The sequence below is a fragment of the Euwallacea fornicatus genome, chromosome 39, assembly GCF_040115645.1.
Source record: "Euwallacea fornicatus isolate EFF26 chromosome 39, ASM4011564v1, whole genome shotgun sequence".
Classification (NCBI taxonomy): domain Eukaryota; kingdom Metazoa; phylum Arthropoda; class Insecta; order Coleoptera; family Curculionidae; genus Euwallacea; species Euwallacea fornicatus.
The window spans coordinates 426,126-446,162 of record NC_089579.1 but is presented as its reverse complement, the minus strand read 5'-3'; the positions used below and the strand labels follow the sequence as shown (position 1 = coordinate 446,162).

At 37.4% G+C, this 20,037-nt stretch overlaps 6 protein-coding genes, 2 long non-coding RNA genes and 1 other non-coding gene across 10 annotated transcripts; 4 read left to right on the top strand and 5 right to left on the bottom strand.

Moving 5' to 3' along the window:
- Positions 1-1,846: 1,846 nt before the first annotated feature.
- TRNAW-CCA (transfer RNA tryptophan (anticodon CCA)) lies at positions 1,847-1,918 on the bottom strand. The gene has a single exon. It is a non-coding gene; the product is annotated as a tRNA-Trp (tRNA).
- Positions 1,919-5,702: 3,784 nt separating this feature from the next.
- Positions 5,703-7,645, bottom strand: Atg6 (Beclin-1-like Atg6). The gene is made up of 6 exons (XM_066301302.1): positions 7,441-7,645; positions 7,195-7,364; positions 6,989-7,140; positions 6,574-6,819; positions 6,031-6,525; positions 5,703-5,981 (listed from the first exon to the last, which is right to left on the bottom strand). The coding sequence occupies exons 1-6, from the start codon at positions 7,550-7,552 to the stop codon at positions 5,852-5,854; spliced, it is 1,305 nt and encodes a 434-aa protein (XP_066157399.1). The 5' UTR covers positions 7,553-7,645; the 3' UTR covers positions 5,703-5,851.
- Positions 7,646-7,840: 195 nt separating this feature from the next.
- On the bottom strand, positions 7,841-8,598 carry TfIIA-S (Transcription-factor-IIA-S). Of its 2 annotated transcripts, none has more exons than XR_010733850.1 (3): positions 8,388-8,598; positions 8,012-8,330; positions 7,841-7,956 (listed from the first exon to the last, which is right to left on the bottom strand). XR_010733850.1 is itself a non-coding variant. In XM_066301304.1 (3 exons), exons 1-3 carry the CDS (start codon positions 8,457-8,459, stop codon positions 7,925-7,927), a joined length of 339 nt encoding a protein of 112 aa, XP_066157401.1. In that variant the 5' UTR covers positions 8,460-8,598; the 3' UTR covers positions 7,841-7,924. The 2 variants fall into 2 exon arrangements, 1 of the variants encoding a protein (XP_066157401.1); XM_066301304.1 differs by having other exon boundaries at positions 8,096-8,330.
- Positions 8,599-8,618: 20 nt separating this feature from the next.
- LOC136349625 (uncharacterized) lies at positions 8,619-9,173 on the top strand. Its single transcript, XR_010733852.1, has 2 exons — positions 8,619-8,718; positions 8,828-9,173. It is a non-coding gene; the product is annotated as an uncharacterized lncRNA (long non-coding RNA).
- An 819-nt stretch (positions 9,174-9,992) lies between these two features.
- ND-B14.7 (NADH dehydrogenase (ubiquinone) B14.7 subunit) lies at positions 9,993-10,819 on the top strand. Its single transcript, XM_066301303.1, has 4 exons — positions 9,993-10,195; positions 10,245-10,401; positions 10,452-10,594; positions 10,656-10,819. Exons 1-4 carry the CDS (start codon positions 10,058-10,060, stop codon positions 10,746-10,748), a joined length of 531 nt encoding a protein of 176 aa, XP_066157400.1. The 5' UTR covers positions 9,993-10,057; the 3' UTR covers positions 10,749-10,819.
- Positions 10,808-11,556, bottom strand: LOC136349624 (uncharacterized). Its single transcript, XR_010733851.1, has 3 exons — positions 11,361-11,556; positions 11,149-11,186; positions 10,808-10,958 (listed from the first exon to the last, which is right to left on the bottom strand). It is a non-coding gene; the product is annotated as an uncharacterized lncRNA (long non-coding RNA).
- A 1,285-nt stretch (positions 11,557-12,841) lies between these two features.
- On the top strand, positions 12,842-14,239 carry LOC136349659 (store-operated calcium entry regulator STIMATE-like). The gene is made up of 4 exons (XM_066301348.1): positions 12,842-13,162; positions 13,214-13,670; positions 13,727-13,886; positions 13,938-14,239. The coding sequence occupies exons 1-4, from the start codon at positions 12,867-12,869 to the stop codon at positions 13,994-13,996; spliced, it is 972 nt and encodes a 323-aa protein (XP_066157445.1). The 5' UTR covers positions 12,842-12,866; the 3' UTR covers positions 13,997-14,239.
- Positions 14,240-14,695: 456 nt separating this feature from the next.
- LOC136349627 (protein CDV3 homolog) lies at positions 14,696-16,151 on the top strand. The gene is made up of 3 exons (XM_066301306.1): positions 14,696-15,007; positions 15,077-15,504; positions 15,655-16,151. Exons 1-3 carry the CDS (start codon positions 14,837-14,839, stop codon positions 15,794-15,796), a joined length of 741 nt encoding a protein of 246 aa, XP_066157403.1. The 5' UTR covers positions 14,696-14,836; the 3' UTR covers positions 15,797-16,151.
- LOC136349626 (WD repeat-containing protein 55 homolog) lies at positions 15,869-19,454 on the bottom strand. Its single transcript, XM_066301305.1, has 4 exons — positions 18,797-19,454; positions 18,281-18,736; positions 18,044-18,215; positions 15,869-17,982 (listed from the first exon to the last, which is right to left on the bottom strand). Exons 1-4 carry the CDS (start codon positions 19,122-19,124, stop codon positions 17,739-17,741), a joined length of 1,200 nt encoding a protein of 399 aa, XP_066157402.1. The 5' UTR covers positions 19,125-19,454; the 3' UTR covers positions 15,869-17,738.
- Between the last annotated feature and the right edge of the window lie 583 nt (positions 19,455-20,037).

Below are 20,037 nucleotides of genomic sequence, written 5' to 3'. Positions count from 1 at the left end.
ATTAATCGAGATATTAATGTTACATTATCGCACACCATTGAACAAATACTAAACGGCAAAATGAGTTTCTGTGCGAAAATGATAAATGGAATGTGTCCCACGTGATGAAAAACGTTTATTTATTTACTTGTCGAACAGAAAGGGATGATGAAAATCTGAGAAAATTTATTCAGTTTGTTTGAAATCGTGAAATCGGTTTTTCCGTGATTTTTCGAAAACGCGTTGACATATCGAGTTTCTTAATGCACAGATACTTTTCGCCCTTAATTAACTTTAATATGAGGTGCAACTCGATGGGGACGCCATTTAAAATTTCCAAGTGGGGTTGGCGGGGTAGCAAGGGGCGGCTATTAGGTTTACGCAGATAGTATCAAAAGTACTCCCCCCTCGCGACCTGGAAGGCTACGTTGTTAAGTGCTTTCATATGTATTTTCGGTTTTGCATTATTTGAAATGGTAAATTTCCAAACGAACACACTGTAGAGAGCAGTACTTTGCAGATTAATAGAAACAATTTACTAATGGCTTTACAAAATGGTTTACCCGAAGTAAATGTATAAAATTTAATTCAAGAGATGGAGTCCCGCGTATACATTTTTGGGGATCCGATTACAGCGGTCCTTGTCATCAATAAATAATTTGAATCAGTTAGTTCAAGACGGAGTTCGTGCAGTTAAAAGGGGTCACGGAAGGTCCAAATGTATAATTTAAAAACCAAATGGACTCATCAGCATTTCTGGCATTTCTTTTTACTTGAGAATCGCGGAACGACTTTCTGAAGGTTTAAATGTAGAAGTTCAGAAAAATGAAGAAGGTGCGACATCCCGCCCGTTACCTCGTGTGATTTTGAAAGTTGAAATGTACTCAGATGTAGTTCAATGCACGTGAAAAGTTGGAGAACCAAATGTGCACGACATTTTGCCCGTGTTATAGTTGAATTATCAGAGATTTTCAGAGAAAGCCCCTCGTTTGCAAAGCCAAATAAAAAGGCGGCTCGCCTAAATGAGGCAGACATCCAAGGACGACACCCCGGTTTCTTCACCCCCCGCCCCAGATTTCGGCGATTCGCTTGTTCCAAACTCGGCAAGCAGAACCCTCATTCAAACTTCATATTTTTCAAATTGGACAATTACATTACACGTCCGAACGTCCACGGCACAATACTCTTGACCTTCCTTCGCGAGGATCGATACATAATCTGATCACTTTTCTCGAAGAAGAAGGGGAGCGGAACGGGGAGTGATGCCAAAGAGCGGACGTTGTGCTTTTCGAAACTGATTGTGTTGGCGCAGTAAAAAGGACAAAATAAGCTCAGAGTTTTTTCATAATAATCCAATCCGAACAATAAAAAATCCGAACGATAGAAATCGGCAAATTGGATTTTTGTTAACGACAATTTTATGAGCCTTAGCACAGGGGTTAGTATCGATTATCGGCAGATATAATTGCATTTACTTATACCTGGATTTAGCTGGATAAGGGCGTTATATAATCCTAAAGAGTTTGCATAATAATTGCCCCTTCCAGTCTATTATTACGACGCGGTATAACTACCTGAACGACGGCGGCACTTACGCTCTACGATCTGTGCTTTCCAAGTTTTAATAGAAAAAAGTTCCGGATTATTATACTCAAGGGAAGAACGGAAGGTTCCTTTTATTGTGACCTGGTTTTTAAATTGTTCTATTACATGATATCAAGTGAGGACGCTGTCAAAGCATTACGCGATAGAAAAAGAACATTGCTTTTAGTCACTTGAATTCATGGAAAAACCATTTTGACCACATTCGAGGTGTGAGGAGTAAATGAGATTCTAAAAAAAAAATGGAAAAAAAAAAAAAATTAAATGACCCCGACGTGATTTGAACACGCAACCTTCTGATCTGGAGTCAGACGCGCTACCGTTGCGCCACGGAGTCATGCCATAAGGAACGGCTTTGATACTACATGAACAAACTAGAAGGTCACCAGATAAATATTTTATTTTTTAAAGTTATTTATTGTGAAATCTTCATATTGCCCTTAAAAAAATCTCATAAATCATTATGCGTACAAAGTAAATAAACATTTATCTTGACTATTAGTCTGCATTTGTACTACTTTAATAAAAAAAATTGCCCCCCCAGCATTATCTCTTAATAAAATGTAGTACCATTTCAATTTTCTTAAGGCTAATTTAAGAGATTCTCACATGGTAAATAATGAAACGATATTTACTGGGTGGGGCACCAAGAGCGCCAACGTCCTTATTAATTATTGTTTTTAGAGGTGTATGTAGGACCTTACAAGGTACATCTTAAAAATATTTTCATTTATACAGAGTGTACATAAAAAAAGATACATCTCAAACATATGTTTTTTTTAATGGAACACCCTATATTTTATTACATATTTGGAATTATTAAAAGGAAATAGCACAAGTTTGTATAACACACATTGGGTCAGAAACAATCGCTTCTCGAGAAATTTTAGAGAATATAAAAAAGCAAGAGTTAAGAAAAATTTTTTTTACTAGGTGAAATGAGCTACTTGACTATTATTTTTTTACTAAACTGATATACAGGGTAAGCAAAAAGAGTGGTCAAATTTTACTCCCTTATAATTAAGCATAACTTTCTTATTTCAAATGGAATATATACATTTTTATGTATTACTTAGAATCACTAATTAATTCCCTTTCAATTGATACTATAGTGTTTTATACCTATCTTTTACCGCTTTGCCACAATATGAAATTTTATTTAATTTTCAATAATAAGAGAAGTTCTCAACACTATGTTTCCCCGAAGATGGATTGGGCGAAGTGATCCTCAGTTGTGGCCCAAACAAATTTTGGTGAAAAAAACCAACACAAATGATTCTGGATAAATGGGACAAGCAAATGTTTTGAAATAGAGAAGATCTACAAAATAAATATGTTTAAATGAAATCTTCTATTTTCGGGGCTCAACTTTTCATGCTTTTTTTTTTTTGGCGAGGAAAAAATCTTCAAAAGACACCCGGCCTGTTGTTCTGGCGGCCGGGTAGTGTGGGATTCACCAGAGGGACACTCTCCGGCGCTAACCGACTGTCCCCGAGCGCCCACTAAAAAAACCCCGTTCTCTCTTGTTAACTGCCAAGACCCGGTACCGTCCCTAGGGACATCTCATCAGCAACTTTTCATGCTGGAAAATTTCCTTCAAGATCACTTTCGCCTGTGTGTTGGTACCAATGTCGGTTTTTCACATGGATCACCCGACTTTTTTAATGATTCTAATTCTTTGTTAACAGTAAAAATGTTTTTACTTCAAACATTTTTTGCTGAAATTGATAAAACTCATACTAACACTAGATACAAAACGAAAGTTTCATTAAACTTTATTAAGGCATTTGACCAATTTTATTTTTTATATGGTAAATTTTGCTTCATCAAACAAACAATCCAACAAATATTCGAATGGCGCTCCTGTTGTTCGAGGCACTTGACAATTCTGTTTTGAACTGATTATACGGTATTTTCCAATATTTCAGATATGCTATTCCGACAAGCGTTGCTGATCGGAACTTTCGTGGCTTCAACAGTAGTTGACACTCGATCATAAAAGATATGTTTCCAACGATCCCACGAAACAAAATCTGGTGATCGGGCTGGCCGTTTCACTGCAGGTGCAACGTCCATTCCAACTTAGTGGGAAATGTTCATTTCAAGTTTCTCTGGCATCAGTGACATGAGCGGTGAGTGACCATCACGTTGAAACTACACAGTCAACCTTAGCTCAGAATTGGTTTCGTCAAGAAAGTGTGGCAAATCGTTTAGAAAAAAAATCCGATACTTTTGTGACCGTCGTTCTTAAACTTTTTAAACTTAAACTAAACATAAACAAACTAATAATAAAATTCTTTCCCAGGCTGGCTGAGTGCGAGTTAAGGGATGCCTGATTACACTCTAAACTAAATCTAAACATAAATGGAAATTGATTCAAAAAACAATTCACGCAAACCGCTGCACTGCTGAGGTAAGTGTTTATTTTATATCTAGTATTATTACGAATTTTATCGCTTTCAGGGAAAAATGCTTCTTGTAAAAACATTTTTATTGCCAACAAAGGCTTCGAATTTCCAAAAAAAAAATGTATATTCCACTTGGAAGAACGAATTTGACTCCAAAAGGCTGGCGAAGGTGACTTTGGAAAAGTTAACAGCATGAAAAGCTGAGCCCTTGAAAAATAAAAAAGACTTTATTCTAACATTTTTTTTTGTAGATCTTCTTGGTTTCAAGATTTTTGCTTATCCCATTTATCCAAAATCATCCTGTATAATTTAATATTTAGCACGTTGTCAAGCAATATTTGCTTAATAAATGTACTTTTTTTTTTTATTATTTTTTTTTTATAGAGGAGGGAAATCTTCAAAAGGTACCCGGTCTGGTGTTCTGGCGACCGGGTTATGTGGGGTTCGTCCCTAAGTGGGACGCCTACCCACTAAAACCCTCCCCTCTTTACCCTGCCCCCCCCCCTCCCGGAACCGCCGCTAAGCATTACTTCAGGGGGGGGGGGTAATAAATGTACTTAATAAATCTTGAGCAACCAAACTTTAATCTTAAAAAAAACTAGTGGCGATTTTAGGGCTGCAATAAAATATTCTAGACCTCAATAAGCCTGATACGGAACTCAATTCTATGACATTTCACAGAGGTTGTAGCTCTAATTTTTGGAATATCATCTCATAGCTGTAGCCCAACTCCATTGTCCTAGCACAAATGTTGGCAAATTTATCGCGAAGAAAAGAGTTTTTAGGGATAAAAATTCCCGAAGATTGGGGCTTGAATTCCGCCTCTGAAGCTTTCTAATTTAAAGCTGGCATAAGCTTAAGTTCGGATATCGCATTCGGGGTGCCGCGTAACTACTCTGATTATACTCCACCGCAACCAAGAGCAAGTGCAACAACAAATGCTTTAACAACTCCTGCAAAATTTTCTCGTAAATCACGTTTCAATCGACTTTTTCTGTGTGAAAATGGCTTGTGTAACTACATTTAAGGCTGCCGCGAAAAATGCCCCACCTCAAACTTTTCCAATTATAGTTCTAGGACAACCGGCGAAAAAGACGAATCAATCCGATAAAAAGATTGTCCCGTGTTTAAGTTTAAATTGAATTTCCCATTTCCTGGCATCGTTCCGATACGACTCATTAAAAAGTCGGGTTTTTGATAGCGCGACGGAATAGTGCCGTTAGTTAAGCCGCGGCCCCGTCTTTCTCTCGTTAGTTTCCGTGCCAATTTGCGGCTTTGGATCGCGGTAATGAGGACTCTTATTCCGAATTAAAAAGAGGGATTTATTCGGGTTTTTATCCGATGAAAGAACGCTCAGCTGCGTTATCAATTAGGGTTGCTTTGAGATGAATCCGGACCGGTACACCTTCGGTTTGTTAGCTTTAGAAAGAAATAAAAATAGAAAATTAATTAGTTTAAATTCGAGGAGAAACGCGCAAACCAACTTGGAGGCGAATAGCTTCAGACCGCCACATTGCTGCACCCAAGTACACTAATGGCTCTGAAAACGCTATTAATCCTGCTCTACTCTACACTGCTCGTAACTTTAATGACTCTTCAAGTTCTGCGACTGATTCTAGTGAGGTCTTTCTCAAGTTCTGCCTAATCCTGCCGCTCCTTTATAAACCAACAATGGTTTTTAACATTCCTCTCAGTGAAATAAGTGCAAATGTGTTGGTATATATAGCGATATATTTAGCAACTTTCGTATTAATTACAATATTATTATTCAGTCTGATATTTCTGCATTTATAAATCCAATATTAACTGTATTTGTACATATAAACCAACAGAAAATTTAAGCTTAAATAAAAGCGAGAATTTTAGCGCTGCGGGGGAATTTCCTCCCCATTATTATCGAACAAGGAGGCTACAAAAGCGATGCCCCACTTGAGGTCTGTCAACATGAATTTCAGAGCCTTTGTCCACTGCTCCTCAGAGATTATCGTAGCCCTAGAAAAAACCGATCACTTGTCAGCCGTAACACCTGGAAAATTCATACCTCAAAGTATATTTGACATTGTCTGAGTCCTCTATCTTGCCATTCATAACTCTATAAGGAAACTTAAAGACTTTATCATTTTTCTCGAGTTCCTCGACTCTCTCAGTGAACTGCTGCAAACACCCTAAAAACGCAGCCATTGCAGTATCAAATTTGGTGTCCCAGAGATACTTGGGACCTCCAGAACCATATAGAGGGAGCTTTTTATTCTCGCCAATGACCTCAATGTATGAGTGGCTGCCATAAGGCACTGGACGATGAGTTTCAAAATTGAGGTTGATTTTCCTTGCTAAAGTGCAAAAAAGGAGCACTGTCTGGCCCCAGGCAGTATTGATTTCTGACCAGGTGACTGGCACTGAAGGGAGAGTGCCTAATCGAAAGTTGTTGATGGTGCCAAAGTGGCCTTGGTGCCAGATATGGAAGGCCCCATTGAAGACATTGGTGTGCTTGAGCTTCTCTAGGTGACTTTCGGCAGAACTCAGCTGACATTTCAGGCTGAAAATCATATTTTCATTGGCGCACTGCAAAAACAAAAAAAAGTACCTTTGGCCCTCATCTTCAGCATCCAACCACTCCTGTTTATGCCTCACACACTCCTTCCAATAAACATCTTCCTCCTTCATAATCCTTTTTGCAATTTCCTCCTGCTGCACAATAGTTTTCATAGTAATTTCTTCCTCGCTCTTCATCGCCTCCAGCTCAGCAAGCAGTCTCCCCTCTTCCTCGCACAATTCATTCAACTCCCGTTCAAGATCAACCAATTTGGGCTCATCTCGTTCACTCTGAAGGCTGTAATTAAATCAAATATAAAGAGCCGTAAAACCTCCCAATAAAACCAAAAGGGGGCTAAACTTTGTATGCTGCTGAGCAATTAAAATTATTTTGCCCCCTTTCGATTTCTCCCTACAAGTATTTCTTTCGCCCCTGATTAATAAGACCCACTAAAAATGATAAATACATTTTGTAATATTCGCAATAATTATCATAATCCTTCTTCGTTGCCTCTAGCTGCTGTTCTAGAATTTCAATTAAATAATCCGAGCACTCCTCACATAGGGGATGATCAATGTCTGAGCTGCCCGAGAGGTAGTCAAATAGTTTTGCTTTGATCTATGGAGGCACAGATTTAATACTAAGAGTTCGGAGATTGACGGGAGAAAATACTCGAAAGTTTTCACTGAGAAGATCCACCTCATTTTCGTCGGAAATGAGCATAAAGCCACTGGTCCCGTTCCTTGAAACTATGTCATCAGACAGCCTGCAGGGAGGCACATAGTGGTCGAAACTGGTAGCCTGCGATTCTAGATCTATGTCGGTGTTGGAATGTATTGGTACTGGAAATTTAATTAGGCCTCAGGGTAAAATATCAACACGATATTATAAACAAAGAGAAGAAAACTTTACACTCACAATTCAACTCTGCCGAGATGTGTTCGCTGAAGGAATGCAGCGAATCGTCGAGCTTGAGACTCTGAGAACATCTCTGGCACGTGAAAGACACATAAACTTTATCCTCTGCCATTATTTCCGTGAAAAACTACATGGTCACTGGGCCCCACTAAGGGTAATCGATAATGCATCCGCCATGTGTTTACGTCACAATCACACGACGCATGTGCAACAGCTGAGCTGTGACTTTCGTGATTGGGCGATTCTCAGACATGTGATATATTATCAATGGTTTTAATTAATCGCAAATTCATTAGTGGCGCACTTCCGCTGTGAAAGATTAATAATTAGTTATCAAATGAAGAATTGATAAATAGACAAAAATAATGACAAATAAAGAATAATAAATAAAACAATAAACCTTAATAAAATCCATTTTAATTAACTCACAAAACCTCTAAAAATGACAGAAATATATGTACACAAAAGGGCCGCAGGCTGCAGGTCACTTCTTGGAAGAGCCTTCCTCTCCGACATCTAAAAATGGACCAACACAAACTCACTTGAATGACTAACTAAAATCTCAGCTAACATTGAAAGCAGCCCCGACACCTATATGCAAGCCATAAGCCCCTCAGCATAACCCCACAACATCAATGCAATTAATTGTCGGTACTTTTTCCGTCACAAGCCACAATCTTGACTTTGTCAATCTTGGTGATCTCCTGGACCTCACGAAACTCCACATCGTTCAGCATGAAAGTCCAGACATTGTCGCAAAACCTGTAAGTGTTGAGTTTGCCTGCCTTGAAGGTCAATCTGGATTTTACTCGGGTGGCCAGAGTCTGGTTGATGGATTTGTCGAATTGTAGAAGCACCTTGCAGGCCAATTGGGGAGTTATCTGCCCGTACTACGTGTTTATAAGATATATGAAAATTTGTATTAAGTTTTAAGGATTTATGTTTACCTGTAAGAGCTCATCCAAGCTCTCCTGGAGAGTGTGCCCTAGAGTGGTGTTTCTATATAGTTGATACGACATGGATGGGGGAGGAGGGAGGGAGATATGGAAATAAGGAAGTATTAATTATTATTCTAGAATTCTTTTAGTAGAAATCAACGTTTTTCTCAGCAAAATCATAAACGTAAATGATTTAGATTCGCCCATTGAATTGACAAAGTGACAGTGACAATGCTGAGGCAAATTTACATAACGTCATGTACTATTTCAACCAATCACTGATCAGTATTAAAGAACTTAACCTTAATCTTATGTGTCAGTATTTTGAGGAATAACTGAGGTAAATCCACAATTCCTTTCCTTAAAGTCGTTTACATCTATCTTCCAATCTTCACTTTACTGATGAACAAAACTTCCCTTTATAAACCCTAACTCATAATCTTTTTTAGTTTCAGGTTTTATCTCAACAAGTTGGAGGGAGAGTGTTGGCTAACCTAAACAATACTTCACAACTGGCTTCAATTTAGAAAAAGTCAATTTGATTGTCTTGCGAGGAGGCCCTCATCAGCTTTTCAATGCTTTGCGGCATTGATGTACCAAGAGGGCGTTAGCATTGACCGTTTGAGGATATTTTTAAAAATAATGAATTCTTGAGTTAACTAAAAGTATTAAAGAGATATGTAAATGTCAGACAAGCCTTATAGGAGACATACAAATCTGTTTTAGTGCACGACAGACTGGTACTCAGTTTACATAAGTCTAGCAAAACTTTGAATAAAAGACAAGTACAAGGCAGATCGGTGTTTATTGATACAATCTTCATTAGTTCCTGAAGTCTCACAATGAGTTTAACTATGTTAAAATTATTTGGCAAGAAAGATGACAAATTTAAGGAATGCTTTGTCTTCAAATTTGGAAGAATAGTTGATATTCTCTTGCCTTCTGATTTTTTGGGCATTTAATTAACTTAATTTGAGTTGTAAGTTTAAAGGGCTTTTTTGGTTTATGTATGTACAACCATTGTATGCAATCTCTTTAGAGTACTAAATTATTCTCATCAAAGTTCACAATAACATGAATCTAGGTGTGTGGTCTACTCTGCAAACTCAAATAATGGTAGTATGGTTCTTAAAATTATTAGTTGTTCTGTATAGTTATTCATGTAAGCAATTAAGCCTCTTATTTGAACTTTAATTCCCTTATTTAAAGTTACTGTCATGAATATGAGGCAGGCTCCCTCTGCAGACGAATTTATTTATTATGGTTGAGAATTTTGGTTTTTAAGTGTCTTAACTATATTTAAAGTTATCAAGTGTTGTGTTGAATTGTTAAATATTGATTTTTGTTTCAGGACTATGGTAATGTCTATTTTAGAAGTATAAATGTAGTATCTAAAAAAGGCTAAATAGTTTTGTTGTAATTTAAAAACGTGTTTTTTTTGTAACTTCGTAACAACGTTGAAAGTTGTACACTACCGAAAATTTATAAGTGGAATAAAGTCATTATCGGAGTACTTAGAACAGTAATATGTCATTTGCTCATAACCTCACATTCGCTCTCAGTTTATGCCAAGGAAAAGTCCCCAGTGGTATGTCAATTTTGATATACATGTCACTGGACCTTAACCTCACTTTCATATGTCAAAATAGACAACTTATATAATTTGGAGCCCCAACAAAATGCCCCCGCAAGTTGCCCTTCGTGAAAAGGGTTTTGAATATAACAGCACTCCCGATGGAGAGGAGGTGTTCGCTAAAATGAAATATACCCTTAAATACGCCAGCGCCCTTGCCGCCTTTGTTGGAATATTTGATTATGTAAGTTAACTGTTTTCCAAGACTATAATGCATTAAAATATCCCTTCAGCATCTAGTACCACGCTCTAGTAAGATACTCGATAACGTCTTTCGCTTCGGTGCGGTAAGTCTGCCCGTTATTGGGGGTGCTAGTACTTTCGTGTTAGTCACAAATGGGCTTGGAAGCCTGAGGAAGAAAGACGACCAATTGAATTGGTTCGTTGGAGGTAATGTGTTTAAAAATACAGCGAACTTTTTAAAATCTTTAAGGGTTTAGGTTTTGCTACTGGTAGTCTTTTGGGGATGATAAAGCGTAATCGAATGTTAGGTTTCAATGTGGGGATGTTTGGAGGGATTATGGCGATGATCTGCAAAGAGATTATTTTGTCTAAATGGGAGCTTTCACCATCCAATCCTAAGGTAATGATTTAATTTTCATGTGAAATTCACAACTTTCTGTTTAATCCTTTGAAATTTACAGAGAATGGTAGGTACTGGAAGAGCCTGCCTTTGGGACTTTTCACTGGTTAAAGAAAGACCTAGAAATTGGACAACTGGGCCTGTGTCGTCTTAAATTATTCATAATTATTGTTTTAAACTAATTTTCTTCAGATCGTAAAAATAAATACAATGTTTAATCAAGAATTTTATTTGACAATTTTACAAACACTGATGTTACTTCACTGTTCACAGTCTGCAGACATTCAAAATCTTTAGCAACTGTTCTTTTAAGGATGATGTAATTTTGACCAAAAGCTGTCTATAGGTGTCTTTGATGTGTCTCCTGCGGAAAAGACTAAAATTACATGCATGCCACAAAACATGATTAAACACCCAAATTTGACCAGTAAAAGTAGTCAGTTCAGTGAGTTGTAATCACATTGATTCAGGTGAAACACGGACTGAAATTTCATCACTTAGAAAACCCCAAATTGTAAAATGTTTTGCATTTACTTAACAAAATCTATTCATACCTAGTTCTCTTGGAATCCAAATACAGAGCAGCTTACACCTGAAAATTCAACACAATTAGGTGCTTCATAAAATTAATTCTATTATAAAGAGGGTTGAGGATAGATAAATTATATGAGTGGTAACAACGCGCGAAAAAATCATCGGATTTCAGGTGAACATTCACAAAAATCTCATCAGTTTAGTCAAAGTATAAAATTTTAATTATACTTACCAGAACGTTGGTCGGAAATAAATCGTAATTCTAAACGTTTATGCAAGGGCAACTAAAGGATCAATCAAGATGAGGATTAAGCTTTATTTTAAGAAAATTTGATTATAACGCGTCTTTCTTACTGCATAAAAAGAACAGGACACGAGGAACGATCCACGTGGAAAGGAGGATCGACAAAAAAAGAACTACCATATAGGCGCGTTTTGATGGGTCAACTCGAATCGAACGACTTGGTAGTTCGATTTATGTCGAATAAGAAAGTTCGTTTTTACGTCTCTACTAAAATCGAATCGAAAGATAATCGAGAAGATGGAGACTCGCAGTTTAGTGCATGCAAGAGCTCTTATTTTAAGTGAGGTTTCAATTAAAAAACTGAAACATATATTTAAGGCAAAAAGCAGCAATTTTGGATAAGATACTGGATATTAAAGCGTAAAGAATTTGGTATATTGAAGAGATACTGGCTAGAAGATCTACGGTCATATGAAAATCATTTTCAAATGACCGAACAGCAGTTTATTTATTTATTAGCAAAAGTATCATCGACTATTCAGAAGCGGAATACTAATATGAAAGAAGTTTTGCCGGCGACACTCAAACTGCAAATTGTTCTCAAATTTTTGGCTACAGGAGACAGTTTCTAGTCTCCTGAGGCACTATATCGTATTCTCAAATTTTCAATTTCTAATTCTATATCAGAAACGTTAAACGATGTATGCAAAGCCCTAAAAAAAATTATATATCATTGTCTGACCATGTAGTAGACATTGCATTGACTATTTATTATCTGTTAATTAATGATTACGAATAATGCCAAAATAAATCTATGTTCTTAACTTTCAAAAAAATGAACGTTACTGGTCAAAACTTGAGTCGTATACCGATCTATACACGTTCGACTCCAATGTCGTGTGTAAAATTTATAAAATAGTCTTGGACTTCGGTCGAATTGAAATGTATGCAGAGCGCGTGGTTAGAATTGCCGTTTGCATTCTCGACTTTCGATCGAACCATTAAGTCATTCGAACCGAGTCGACCAGTGGAAACGCGCCTTCGGTAACATTTTGTTTTTTTATAAAGACGTTTAACATTAATGAAAAATGTCAAATAATGGATGATCATGTGACGTCATGATGAACCACAGTTTCTACAATATGTATGTTTTTAATCTGCTGGGATATATGTAAAAATAAGGAAGCATAACATATCTATGATTTTGAAGCGCCCACCTGAGAGTGGTTTTGTTAAACAAGTTCAATAAAGTGATCCAGAAGATTTTGGATTAATCGTTTTTGGAAACAATTGGACATTTTACTTACCACCTTATGTGATAAAAAAATAATATTGTCGTGGGGAATTTAGCTGTGGCAAACCGATTTTTTCGTTTGGTAGAATTTTGGAAAATAGAAAAATATTCCAAAAAAATCAGAAAACGATTTAAGGTAAATTCTCATATAAGAAAATCAAAAAGTGAACGTCAATTCAAAATGTCATCACATATTTCTAATGGCCTTGTTCGAGTTTGTGACGTCATACTTTCTAATCTACCTAAATCAAACAAAACATCTTGAAAAGGGCCAAACACGAACGTCTCCCAGTAATAAAGTCCCTATTCACATATTGAAATGTAGCGAATTGTTCATTTTCTCATCGAAAATGAACGACACCCTTGTAGAGGCAATGGGGTTGCGACCTTCCACAGGAGGCCTGCATTGCAACAAAGATTCCCTCACAGACATGTTTGGCTGGTTTTTACAAGTGCTTTTGGCCTGCCTTGCGTTTACTTGCCTTATTGCGAAGAGGTAAGTGCTTGTGCCACCTTTTGTAATTTTTATTTAAACTTTAACATATAGATCTTGTGAGCCTCCCATGCACCGTCGCTCGTGGCAAATTTGGTTTTACGACACCTCCAAGCAAGGCATGGGAGCCATGGCCATCCACCTGGCCAATGTTTGGTTAGCTGGCCAGTACCAAGGAGACCCATGCACTTGGTACCTCATCAACTTTCTTTTAGACTCTTCATTGGGATTATTTATCATCTTTGTGGGGATCAGAAGCTGCCAGTTTTTGGCTCGCAAAAAAGGGTGGGAAGCAATCAATTTTGGGGAATATGGCAAGCCACCTAATGTCAATGCATGGCTGGCACAATGTTGCCTTTATGTGGGTCTTATGATCCTCGTCAAAGTTTCCATTACTTTGTTTATGCAGCTGGACTTCTGGGAGAATGTGAAAGACTTTATTTTGAGTCCCATTGATAACCAGTATGTGGAGCTTGCCTTTGTGATGCTCATTATACCATTTTTTGTGAATGTATGTTTTCCAATTGGGACAGTCTTACTTAATTTTTTTAACATACATTTTCTTAGATTTTAATGTTTTGGGTCACAGACAATTTCTTGATGTATCGAGACCCTGCAAGGAGGCGCCGAAATAGCTGTGAAGTGAGTCTGCTTGAGAAGGCCAAAGTCAAATATCGTGCATTAAGGAAGAAGAAATCGGACTCAGAGAGCGATATACTGCTGTCGGGTGAGTGCAGTGTGCAGTTTAAGACTTCTTAGTTATGAAGATGAGTTTCAGCCGATGATGAACTGTTGGATGAACAAGTGCCTAGTATACGTGGGGCCCTCCAAACGTAGTTAGTGCCAAATGTGTTATCAGTGATACGGGCTCTCTGCCCTTCTGGGAAATTTGTATACTCATATCACCCTTATTTTTTGTAAATAAGTACTAGTGAATCACCCATGGAGATTTTTTTGTTTTTAGAAGCATACCAAAAATAGTCTTTAAGCTAAGATCTAAATGTAAGTGTAGGGAGACAACATTTTTTGTGATAGTTCAGTTGTTAAGCAATATATTAGAATTATATTTTTAGTACTTTATTGGTTTGTTTTTTGTAGTTGAGACGAGTGAATTAACATTCGTCAGGGAGCACTGAGCAGAACTCCTTTGAAATAAATGTTAAAAAAGGCCGTTTAAAAATTTTAAAATGAATTAAGGTTATGTTAAATGGCTTGCAAATGCATTTCAACAGCGTTGCTATCTCACCTTCCGGGCTAGAAATGATAAATTTTAAAGTTAAGATAAATCTTTAAGAACATATTCCAAAAGCAAAAATTATTACAAATAGTAATAATGTAAAACTTTTACTTGTCAATGTGATCAATATTTAATAATAAATCTATGTAACTCCCCTCATTTGTAATTTTATTAATATATTACTATGAGGTTTTTTATGATATTAGCAACAGTGTTGCCATCTCCGCCACACAGATACGAAATGGTGACATTAACAAATGAAGGATAATGGAGTAACGTCATTGACGTTTCTGATTGACATTTCTCTTCGTTTCCTTTCGGTTTCGTTTGCCTATCGCACCAGCGGGCCCCATTTTTGTAGGCAATTTGTAGCGTTTCCTTATTAAAATTCGCTCAGTCTAAATTGAAATCTGTTAGATTTGCTCCGCTACAGGGTGATAATGGCCGACCTGGACGACTTTTTCGCAAAAAAGGATCGCAAGAAGAAGACTACGAAAAAGTTCGCCACCACGGAAGAGGTCGCTAAGAAATTGGAGGACACGGCCAAGAAGACCGAGAAACCAAAAAAGGAACGTGGCCCCGAGGGCGAGGAAGGTGCGCAGCAGGTAATCGTAAGTAACGTCACCGTTTTCTGAAGTTATAGACCTCACAAAAACTCCCTTTCCATTTTTTGGGTATAGGAGCAGGATGAATGGAAAGAATTCGAAGAAGAAAAGAAAGATTATACAGGGCTGAAGATCGGGAACCTCACTATTAACCCTAATGAGGAGATTGGTTCTTTGAGTCAAGATCTAGCCTCTGGAGATCAGACAAATGGAAGTGAGCTCACAGCTGAGGGCGAGAAAAAAGCCGGACCCTGGAGACGTATGGATGTTCCTCAGGAATCTCCGCAGCAGCAGGAAGAACCGCCACGACCTGTGGAAAAAAAACAAGAGCCCACAAAAGCAGCTAGTGAGACCACAACTTACAGGCCTCCTGCAATGCGCCATCATAACACCGCCCCTTCCATCCCTACTCTGGGCCGACTGAGAGGCAACAGAGGAGCAGCCCCCGACATCCATAATGAAGAGTATTTTCCTACTTTGAGTAAAACTGGTGATGGAAAACGGTAAGACACTTCAATGTTGAGGGAGGGGTAAATCACTAATGAATTTTTGTATATTAAACTATCTTGAAAACACCTTGAGCATGTACACCAAAATACTTTAGTGATCTACATTTCAATTTTGATGATTTTGTTTGATGAACTATTGATTAGGACTCGAGGTGAGGGCAACTTTGAGGTGGTACAACAGCACCGGGCCTCCTCATATCGTCAGCAGATGGAGCAATCAAAAGGTTCTTCAGGACCCCAGCTCAACTTAGGCAATCGTTACAACACTCTCAGCAATGATAGCTAGTAGAGATTACTTTTAGATTTGAGGGGGGCCGCCATCATCTGAAGGACCCCTTGGGAAGCTCCATAGTATGCATTGTTGTCCCCCTCATAGGGAGCTTTCCGAGGGGGGCGATTTATGATGATGAGGAACACATGTCTAAGTCGCTTTTTTTGGAAAAAAGAAAGGGTAAAAGTGGGCTCCAAACTATATTATGTATAATAGACTGTTTCGCTAGAAAAAAAATAATTGGAGATGGTTCATTTGTATAAGTTTTAGTTGATACTGAACTGCAGTCACATTGCGGATTGAGTCGGAAAGATTCAGGTGCAAACCTGTATTTTTTTTAATTATTATTTTATTACAATATTCTCGATGGCTCTTGTGTTTAATTTAGAGCCTTCAGGGTGGATTGAATGAGGAACGCTCAATTCAAACGTTGATCACTAAAAAACAATTGTGATTGAGGACAACAAAATGGTTTACATTTCCTTCCATCTTTATTTTATTCTGACCACTGCCTAATAAGAATAAGATTTTACACTTCTGCGGAAAACATCGGATATATTACAAATTCGGATGAACCGCAGGAAAAGTCCAGCGTGTTCCTGTTCAGTATTTTTTTACACATACAGTAGGTGGACAAAATAATATGAACACAATGCAATGAACTACAACTTTTTCCAGGTTAGCAACGCTGCTTCCGTCTAAATAATGCGATGTATATGTATTGTATAATGTGCGTACTACCTCTTGTCGGTTATGTTTCAGTATATTACGTGCTTTCTTATGCAGTAATGTAAAAGTATGCAGTAATCAAAGGATCGATGAAATGTTTAATCTCTCAGATTTCGAAAGAGGGCAAATCATTGGGGTTCGATTAGCAGGAACGAGTGTAATGAAAGCATACACAACATATGGCAAAACATCATCGAAGAGGAAAAGTAAGCGAAATACAAAGCTTACTGATAAAACCGACGAACGTTAAAAACAGTTGTTGCCCGGCAATATAAAACTACCGCAATAAAAGTAACAGCAGAACTTAACACTTACTAGAGTAATACTATTTTGACAAAAACAGTACGGGAAGAATCCTACAAGATTAACAATCGTGGAAGGGTTGAAGTTGCGAAATCCTTTATAACGAAGGCCAATGCTAAGCTGCGAAAAAGGTGGTGTGGCGATCATAAAAATTGGACACTTGATTGCAACAATGTGGTATAGTATGATGAATCATCGTTTACTTTGTTTCCTACAAGTGGCCATGTTTATGCATAGAGAAGTCCGAAAGAAGCTTACGATCCGGACTGCCTGTTTCCTACTGTGAAGCATGGAGGAGGTTCAGCTATGATTTGGGCGGATATATTATGGTATTCAGCTGATTCTATCATTCACTTGACGGGCCATATTACTACGAATGATTATCTCGATGTCCTTAATGTTGAAGTTCTTACCATGACCAGCGTATTGCTGTCAAACACTGCCACATTCCAAGATGATAGTGCGTATATACACATAGCCAAAAAGGTTCAGTTTTGGTTTGAGGATCATCAAACATTTTTTCTGTCCAGCATAATCGCCTGATCTCACCATAATTGAACCATTATGGGGAAATTTAGAGCAGTGTGGGGGGACAGATTTGCATCTCTGTCATCACTTAAGCAATTGGTGGATTTTTTAGTGGAAGAACGGGATGATAATTTGTTGAAAATTATTCAGACACTATGAATCTATTTCGTTAAAAATTGCAGCTGTTATAAAAGCAAATGGGAATCCAACACATTATTAGTTCATAAATATTGTGTATATGTCAGGGGTTCATATTACTCTGTCCTGTATCTTTTAATTAATGGAAACAGCAAAATGGCTCATTTTATCTTTGCAACGTATCAGACTGACACAAATACCTTCTAAGTGCCCTTAATGTGCTACCCAATATATTAAATTTATAATTATAACTTTTTCCTTAAGCCAAATCACTGAAAAAATCTGCATTATTCCTCACTTTTGAAGAAGGTAGGTTGTTAGCCAACTCTGACTTGCGCTCGTGCTTCTTGTGCTTGCTACTGACCTTTTCGAACGTCTCAAAATATTGAATGTTCCAGAACTTTATTTCGTTATTGTGCCCACTTGAAGCAATGAAAGTGCCATTGTTGCAGATATCCAGACACTCTACTCCCATATCATGTTGCCCTACTATGCCCAAATGCCTTAAAAAAAACACACACTCACAAAACTATTTCCAAAAAGATCTAAAATATTGACAAATACCTGTGAGGGAACAGGTGAGTAGCCCTCAAATTCCCATCTTCACAGGCAGTAACAACAATATTCTCAGTAATAGGGATAAGAGTGTTTATTGCAGCTTTATTACTAGGGAAGGCATCACTGTTGAGGCCGAATTCGTTCCAGTTGAAAAAGAACAATTTCCCTTGAGTAGAGCCTTAATAAATAATACAAACAATCAATTAAACCCCTATTTCTCTACCTTTCAATGATTCTTAACACCTGCAATAAGCTTGGTTTCACTTCGAAATAACCCTAGACATGTTAGTTCATCGTCCAGCTCCTCAGACTGCATAAAAATGCCCCGTTTCTGCAAATCTATTGTAGTCAAAGATCCGTCCCCACTGGAGCAAAGTAAATATTTATGAGCAGAATCACACACAATGTCACTAATATAGTCCTCATTTTTGCGCGTTTGATATATCTGTTTATCTCCTTTTTCCCGTAAATCCCAAAGTTTAACCCTCCCATCTTCATCTCCTGTGGCAAACAAATTTTCATCAATAACTGTCAAACAGTATACTGGGGAATCATGAGAATTCTCATAAAACCTCAACAACTTGCAACTATCGAAATCACTGATCATTATACTCTTATCTTTTGAAGTCGAAAGCAGCAGTTTACCGTCCAGGCTAAACTCTATATCTCTGCAAGCTTTCATGTGTAGTTCCAAGGTACCTGTAATACATTTAAATCAGTTCTACATTACCTTACCAACTAATCAATCTTACTACACACTTTGCAAAACGTTCTCTTCATTGCCATACTTATAGAAAACCACGTCTCCAACTATCGAGGCTACAGCTAGCAAATCATGATGAGGATGGAAGCACAGGTCGGTGATAAAGTCCTCACAGATAATTTGAGGGGGATGGTCATTAGTGCGCTCGCATTCCCGTCGAATTGCCTTGATCACCTCATCCTCATCATCTGAGGATGCCTCTTCATGAGGTTGGTTGGATGTCTCTGGTTCTAAGTTAGAATCTGATGACTCGGACATGCTCACGTCACTGTCGGAGTTTGTTAGAGCTTCGCCCCCTACAGAAAGATCCTCTTTAGGGCACATTTCAATATCAAGACTGCAAGAAGGGGTTACAAATTAAACTAAGGTTAGGGCATGTGTTTTTGATTAAGTTTACTGGGCAGAGCAGAGATGGTGCTGTAGGTTTTGGATGGTTTTTAGTTTTTTTATGTTAAATTTTAGATATTTATATCATTGGAGAACTGAGGGCTTTCTCGTGTTTCAAGCAGTAAATTAAGATAGTTAAATTTAATTTAAAATATGGTTTTTTTCCATTTTTTGTTGTGTTGCAACGAGATATTAATCCTCTAAAAGATCTCAGCCTCATTTTTCTGTTATTTTGAGAAACTATAATTTTTATTAAATAGTTCTTTAGAATTAAGAATGCTCATGTATTTCAACTTTACTTTAAACTTATTTAAATTATCTTAATTGATTCGATATCGGCTTTTCATATTGGCTCATAGATGACGTTACGGTCGTGTATTTTTTTTAATTTTCCTGTGGTCATTTTTTATTTTTCTGGTTTAATTTATAACTGATTTAAAAGCTTTCAACAATTGTTTTAAATTCAAGCTTCATATATTTATGAATATATTTACGTTACTGAGTAATTTACAGGGTATTAATGCCGGATTAATATTTCTTGTCAAAATGGTGACCACCTAATTTACTCATTAAGCATTAAAATTTTTTACTCTAATTATTGCGTCCGTAATTGCGCTAATGTCTTTATGCACCTGTGGGTTAACCACATTGCTTTTTCATCTATTAATTTAGTTTATTAATTATTTAATAAACTCTTGTGCGGATTTCATGTGGGTTAGGGTGGAGCTTTTAAAACGAACACTCTTAACCTTATGATTGTTTAAAGAATAATTTTTCGACCTGGAGAGATACGTGATACAACAAATAATGAGGCTCTATATCCTAATATTTCTATCACATTTAACGTCTC

Coding starts and splice junctions, on each gene's coding strand:
- Atg6 (XM_066301302.1), bottom strand. CDS start 7,552: ATGGCAGAGGATAAAGTTTATGTGTCTTTCACGTGCCAGAGATGTTCT. Junction 7,365..7,440: donor CATCTCGGCAGAGTTGAATT/GTGAGTGTAAAG, acceptor TTAAATTTCCAG/TACCAATACATTCCAACACC. Junction 5,982..6,030: donor AATGTCAAATATACTTTGAG/GTATGAATTTTC, acceptor GGTTTTTTCTAG/GGCTACGATAATCTCTGAGG.
- TfIIA-S (XM_066301304.1), bottom strand. CDS start 8,459: ATGTCGTATCAACTATATAGAAACACCACTCTAGGGCACACTCTCCAG. Junction 8,331..8,387: donor GCTTGGATGAGCTCTTACAG/GTAAACATAAAT, acceptor ATAAACACGTAG/TACGGGCAGATAACTCCCCA. Junction 7,957..8,095: donor TGTGGCTTGTGACGGAAAAA/GTACCGACAATT, acceptor GTCCATTTTTAG/ATGTCGGAGAGGAAGGCTCT.
- ND-B14.7 (XM_066301303.1), top strand. CDS start 10,058: ATGCCCCCGCAAGTTGCCCTTCGTGAAAAGGGTTTTGAATATAACAGC. Junction 10,402..10,451: donor ATTGAATTGGTTCGTTGGAG/GTAATGTGTTTA, acceptor TTAAGGGTTTAG/GTTTTGCTACTGGTAGTCTT. Junction 10,595..10,655: donor TTTCACCATCCAATCCTAAG/GTAATGATTTAA, acceptor TGAAATTTACAG/AGAATGGTAGGTACTGGAAG.
- LOC136349659 (XM_066301348.1), top strand. CDS start 12,867: ATGGCCTTGTTCGAGTTTGTGACGTCATACTTTCTAATCTACCTAAAT. Junction 13,671..13,726: donor TTATACCATTTTTTGTGAAT/GTATGTTTTCCA, acceptor ACATTTTCTTAG/ATTTTAATGTTTTGGGTCAC. Junction 13,887..13,937: donor GAGCGATATACTGCTGTCGG/GTGAGTGCAGTG, acceptor GATGAGTTTCAG/CCGATGATGAACTGTTGGAT.
- LOC136349627 (XM_066301306.1), top strand. CDS start 14,837: ATGGCCGACCTGGACGACTTTTTCGCAAAAAAGGATCGCAAGAAGAAG. Junction 15,008..15,076: donor AAGGTGCGCAGCAGGTAATC/GTAAGTAACGTC, acceptor TTTTGGGTATAG/GAGCAGGATGAATGGAAAGA. Junction 15,505..15,654: donor AAAACTGGTGATGGAAAACG/GTAAGACACTTC, acceptor ACTATTGATTAG/GACTCGAGGTGAGGGCAACT.
- LOC136349626 (XM_066301305.1), bottom strand. CDS start 19,124: ATGTGCCCTAAAGAGGATCTTTCTGTAGGGGGCGAAGCTCTAACAAAC. Junction 18,737..18,796: donor TGAAGAGAACGTTTTGCAAA/GTGTGTAGTAAG, acceptor AATGTATTACAG/GTACCTTGGAACTACACATG. Junction 18,216..18,280: donor TGAAACCAAGCTTATTGCAG/GTGTTAAGAATC, acceptor TTATTTATTAAG/GCTCTACTCAAGGGAAATTG.